The sequence below is a fragment of the Myotis lucifugus genome, unplaced genomic scaffold (genome assembly GCF_000147115.1).
Source record: "Myotis lucifugus unplaced genomic scaffold, Myoluc2.0 scaffold_1583, whole genome shotgun sequence".
Classification (NCBI taxonomy): Eukaryota; Metazoa; Chordata; class Mammalia; order Chiroptera; family Vespertilionidae; genus Myotis; species Myotis lucifugus.
Window position 1 is genome coordinate 43,016 of NW_005872631.1, and position 5,338 is coordinate 48,353.

General features: G+C 59.5%; 1 protein-coding gene across 1 annotated transcript in view; it reads left to right on the forward strand.

Moving 5' to 3' along the window:
• LOC111824458 (5'-AMP-activated protein kinase subunit gamma-2-like) overlaps positions 1-5,050 on the forward strand; it is a gene marked incomplete at its 3' end in the record, with an annotated part of 46,441 nt that extends 41,391 nt beyond the window's left edge. Inside the window, exon 2 of the mRNA XM_023748615.1 lies at positions 4,835-5,050. Within this exon, the coding sequence (XP_023604383.1) occupies positions 4,835-5,050 (216 nt within the window). The remainder of the gene's footprint in view (positions 1-4,834) is intronic.
• Positions 5,051-5,338: the final 288 nt, after the last annotated feature.

Consider the following 5,338-nt stretch of genomic DNA (forward strand, 5'->3'; position numbering starts at 1 on the left):
TATTACACCAATATTTTTAAAAAGAATTTAGCTATATTATTTTTGCCCCACAATCCTTTTATAAGATAGCCACACACACACACACACACACACACACACACACACACAGGCAAACAGGCTGAGTGTGGGTGAAGCCTCCTGTCGGTTGGCCGTGGCTACCCTCCTGGCTGATGCTGGAGAGAAGCACCCCCCGGGAAGCCCATGGTGGGAAGCCCACCCTCTCCTCCCTGCGCCCATCATACGCCCAGGGGTGGTGTGACGTCTGTGTGCTTTCTCTGGCGATATTCTTGTTGAATCCTGGCTAAAGGACTTAGCATGTGGAGTCAGGACACTCGAGTTCAGGTGTAACCTCTGCCCTTTACCCCCTAAATGACCCGGGATAAGTAACCTCTCCAGTCACCCGTGTCCTCATCTGAAAAGTGGGTGTAAGCCTGCCGCCCCCTCCCCTGCGGGTGGCTGCGAGGAGCACGTGGAACAGCGTGTGTGACAGCACTTGGCAAGCAGCAAGGCCATTACTGCGGACGCTGCCCCTCGGAGGCTGTTTCAGGCAGCAGTGACGAGGGGCGTAGTTTTGGTTCCAGAAGGTTCTTCCCCTGTACCCTAAACACCACACTCCTGATTCACACGTCATTTTACTTGTCCCCTCCCTCACAATCCCCCTTCCCCTGCTGGTCCACAAAGGTCACCTGCTCTGGGAAGGGAGCAGAGAGGAGGCGGGAAGGCCAAGGTGGGGGTCAGGGAAGCATCTTTTGAGCTTGGAAAGGTTTCAGTGAGAGAAGTTTCTCTGAGGGCAGCGAGGAATCCTTCTGTTCCACCTGGAACAGCTTGTTCCCACCCCACCCCCCACCCCCAAGGAAAACTGCTTCATCTTCTCCGCTGCCAGGCGTCCAGCGAGGTTCGGTCAGGGCTGCGCTCTTAGCGCCCAGCCTCTCTGTGGTCCTCGGCCGGATGGGGTCGGGATGGTGGCAGCACCGCCTGGGGATGGCTGCTCACTAGAGGAGCCAGAGGCGGAGCCTGGGGGGCGGGGGGCGGGACAAGCCGCTGAGTCCAGGTCTCTTCAGCTGTTTCCACTTGAGATGTTGACGTTCTGTACCCAAAGGACAAGCAAGCGAGGGGTCTGCCCGCTCTGAATGGTCCCTGCGGGGTGCGGTGAGGGGGGAGGCCTGTCACGGAGCAGGAGGGAGCCTGTCGTGGGAGCACGCGCTCTGCAGACAGGGAGCCAGGGGCCCGCCCCGCCCTCTGAGCCCCTCTTCGTCTCCTCCGCAGACAGACCTGCAGGGAGCAGGGCAGCTGGGGCCTGGCAGGGGCAGCAGGCTCCTGCTCTCCCACCGCGTCGGCCAGCCTCTTGCTCGGAAGCAGAACGGTGGCCTGAAAACAGTAATTTTCTGAACAGATAATATAAAGGCCGAAAAGTAGAAAAGGGCATGCGACAGACGTCTCTCCTGCCGGCTGCTCCAGTGTCTGGTGACAGCCTTTCCAGGTCCTTCCAGAGGCACTCTGGGCGCATGCAGACAGGCAGTGTGTGTGTGTGTGTGTGTGTGTGTGTGTGTGTGCGCGCGCGCACGCATTCTTCCCTTTGTAGAAACTAGACATGGTACCATTCTACACAGATGGCTGTGCAGTTCGCTTTTTCACTCCCCACTCCGTCGCAGAGATGAGAAGACTGAGGGGCTCGCACGCCCGATCCAAACTCGCGGCTGTCGGTGTGGATGAGCCAGACCTGGTTTACCTCTCCCTGTGGACAGGCATCCCTGCCTCCGCGTGCTCTCCGAAGCGCCGTGCTCACAAACGGCCCTCGCCGTTCGGCAATCCCACAGCTCTGTCTGCAGGCGGTCACAGAGCGGAATCGCGAGGACGGGTGCACTGGTGGTGTCGGTCCATCTTGCCAAAATCCCTCTGCTGAGGAGCTGATTTCCTCTGGGCCCCGATCATTCCTTCATGGGTGGTTGAGTGAGGTCACTGGCCCGGTGGAGGGCTGGTTCAGCCTGTGCCCTAAGTTAGGACAGACTTGGGTGCTTTTCGCCGTCACCAAGGGGTGCCAGAGCTCACTGGCCAGGCCCCCCTGTACATGAAGAACCAAGGCCCCCAGAGGGGCTCTGCCGTAGGGCTTCTGCAGGCTTTAGGATGTGGTTACCCCTAAACTGCCCGCATCCCAGCCTGCTCTGTTCTGCCCCTCCGTCGGGTCTCGAGCCCCCCCTCCAGAATGCCGAGCAGGCCCCCAGGAAAGCCTGTGTCCAGTGGCCAGAGCGAGAGTTAGGAGCGTGAACCACAACATTTTCTGCTGGATGTGGCGCTGGGAACTAGCCCGTCCTGGCGTCGCCAACAGCAGCCAGGCTGGTGCCCCTGTGAGGACTCGCCCACTGGAAGAATCACTGATGGACACGCCCCCACGACACCCCCCCCCGGGAGCCTGAGGCCAGGGAGGTGCGCAGGCCCCACAGACACCAGCACAGCAGCGCCTTCTGGTCCCCAGACACGGCTCTGGCAGCCCGCACGCTCTGAGCCGGGCTGGCATCTGCATTCCTCGCCCTTCTCTGGCGTCTCTGGGGAGTGCTGGTGCCACGACGCCGGGGCCTGGGCGGAGGAGGGCTGGGCCCGGGCCAGGTGCCTCCGTGTTGTCCTGCCTGCTGGACGCTGGTCTCCCCTGAGGAGCTGCCAAGCCATCAGCTTCTTCCTGCTCTTGGTCCTCCCCCTCCCCCTCCCGCCTCCAGCCTCCCCTCGAGGCAGCCCTTGCTTCTCAAGACCTTTGGGGGCTGATTTCTGTTTCCAGAGCATTCGGGGCTTTGTGTGGGAGGCCTTTCATGTCGGAAGTTCAGAGACCTGCGGACTCGTGGGAGCGTCCCTGTCCCGCTGTGCCCAGAGGCCAGCCTGGGCTTGGGGGGGAGGTCCCCGGGGTGACCTCGTGGTCTTGGGGGATCCCTGGGAAAGGCACGCCTCCTTTCCTCCTTTCACTGGTTACTTCCTAAACGGCCACCCTGGAAACGTGCAGCCCCACACTCTCTGGACACCAGAGGGAGAGGGGATTGGAACTGAGCCTGAGCCTCACCCCTCCCCCTCCATCCTCTCTTTGCCCTGGGCTGCCAGCCTTTCCCTGGTACTCCCCCCCCCCCCCGCCCAGGGCAGGGCCTGGGGGCAGGAGAGCACATCCTGCACATCTGGTGTCGTGTTGGACGCCTCGGGTGACAGCTGGCTGCCCACAGGTGGAGCTGCTGGGGGACTTCCAGAGAGGGAGGCTCACAGGCCGAGGTCAGGCGACTGGATGAAGTGAGGCCCGAGTGGAGGCCCTGTGGGGAGTGAGGACGGGAGCAGGAGCGGGGACACAGTGTGTACAGGGACCGGGGACAGGCGTCTGGAGCGGGGCACAGAGCAGCACGACGAAGGAGGCTCCGCTGCGGCTTCGTGGCTGACCAGTCCTTGTCTGGGTCAGAAGCAGGAAGTGGGTGGCCTTAGCCGTGTCCGGGGCATCTTTGCTTTTACTCACGTGATTTAAGTAGTTTGAATAACACATTTAAAATAAAATTTTCATTCAGTGACCTGGAAGATGTGAGAGACCAGACCCAAATCCCGACTGTTTCTCTTGGAAAACAAATCAGTATCCGGACACATTCTTGTGTGTTCGTGTCCTGGACCAAACCCAGCAGGAGTGGACGCTCCCGGTTCTGGAGGCGGGACTCCGGGACCCAGGGCCGGCAGGGCGCCCTCCCTCGGAGACTCTGGGTCGAATCCTTCCTGGCCTCTCCCGGCTTCTGGCGGCTTGTCATTCCGTGGCTTGTAGATACCCGCACTCCAGGGTCTGCCTGTCACCCGCCTTCTCCTCCGGGTGTGGGACTCTGGGTCCTCTCTTCTTACAAGGACAGTCGTGGCCTTGGGGTAAGGACCCGCCCTCCTCCAGTCTGATCTCATCTTACCTTGATGACTTCTGCAAAGACGCTATTTCCAAGTAAGCTAGAGAGCTATGAACGAACGCTGGGGGTCCAGGGGGTCCCAAAGATGTGGACGGAGTCGGCGAAGAATGTTTTACATGGAGACAGCAGAAAGATCCCGAGGCAAGATGAGCCTTTATTTTTATAGTCAGAGGTAAACAAGGTAGTGGTTACCAAAGTTACACTGTTCTTATGTGTTTCACTTGTTTACACTGTTCTTGTGAGTTTCACTTGCTTTTGTTGTTGCACTTCCCTCAGCCCATTAGCTTCCCAGGTAAGATCTAGGGAGCGTCATAAGGTCAAGCCTAACTATGCTAAGTGGACTGTGCCCTCTAAGCTGGGACTTGTTTGTGACTTTGCCAACAGGTCAGTCCGAGGCTTAATCCTATATTGGCTCCCCACACATTTTGACAGTACCGGCTTGTCCCGTCTGGTCCTTAGCGTATGTTGGCATGTGATGGCTGCAGCATTGACCTTTGTCCCTGTCAAATACCTTAGGGACTTCCCTCGTCTTATCTCAGGCAGCCTGGTTCCTCGCCGTGTGCCTGGGCACCGTGCTCTGTAGGGAGGACAGGCGTCCAATGGTATTTGACCAAATGGGAGAAAGCAGCATCTGATGTGTGTCCGTGAGAAACCTTTCACCCAGGCAACTCCTGACCCGGCCGAGCACCCGCAGGCAAGGGGCCCGCCCCGACCCCCGCTGGATGACGAGGGGACTTCTGGACACGCTCACCTTCAGGGATGAGCCATCGGTGTGTAGAGGCTGGTCCCAGAATTCACAGCTTAATCATCTCATTCTTCCTCTTGAGATTTGGGCTCTTGGAAGTGGAGGAGCCTCGCTCTGCCCCCCCCCCCGCCCAACACCCACCACACCCCAAGACCTCTAACAGCTCCGTGTGGTTTCTCCCCAGCTTCCGGCCTCTCCTCCTCGCCATCGACGCCCACCCAAGTGGCCAAGCAGCACTCCTTCCCCCTCGAGTCCTATAAGCAGGAGCCTGAGCGACTGGAAAACCGCATCTATGCCTCGTCCTCCCCTGCGGACACGGGCCAGAGGTTCTGCCCGGCCTCCCACAGCCCGGCCCCGGCCTCCGGCAGCATCCCCGGCTCACTACGCTCCCTCCAGAACCGTAAGTCAGGGCGTGTCGACCGGCCTGGGAGGCAGGGCCCAGTCTGGGTGTGCTCCCCTGGAGCTGGGGCTGCGGCTCCTAACAGCCGTGGGGTGTTTATCAGGAATCACAGGCTGCGAGGAAAAGTGGGAGGGCCCAGTGGGGGGATGGAAGGCCCATGACAAGTGGTAACACCTGGAACATGACCAGAACCAGCTCTTTGTTCCCTCTGCTTCTTAAAAAAAAAAAAAAGTTTTGTTTGCATTTATCTTGAGTGGGAGACTAAGGTGACAAGTTACAGGCAAAGCA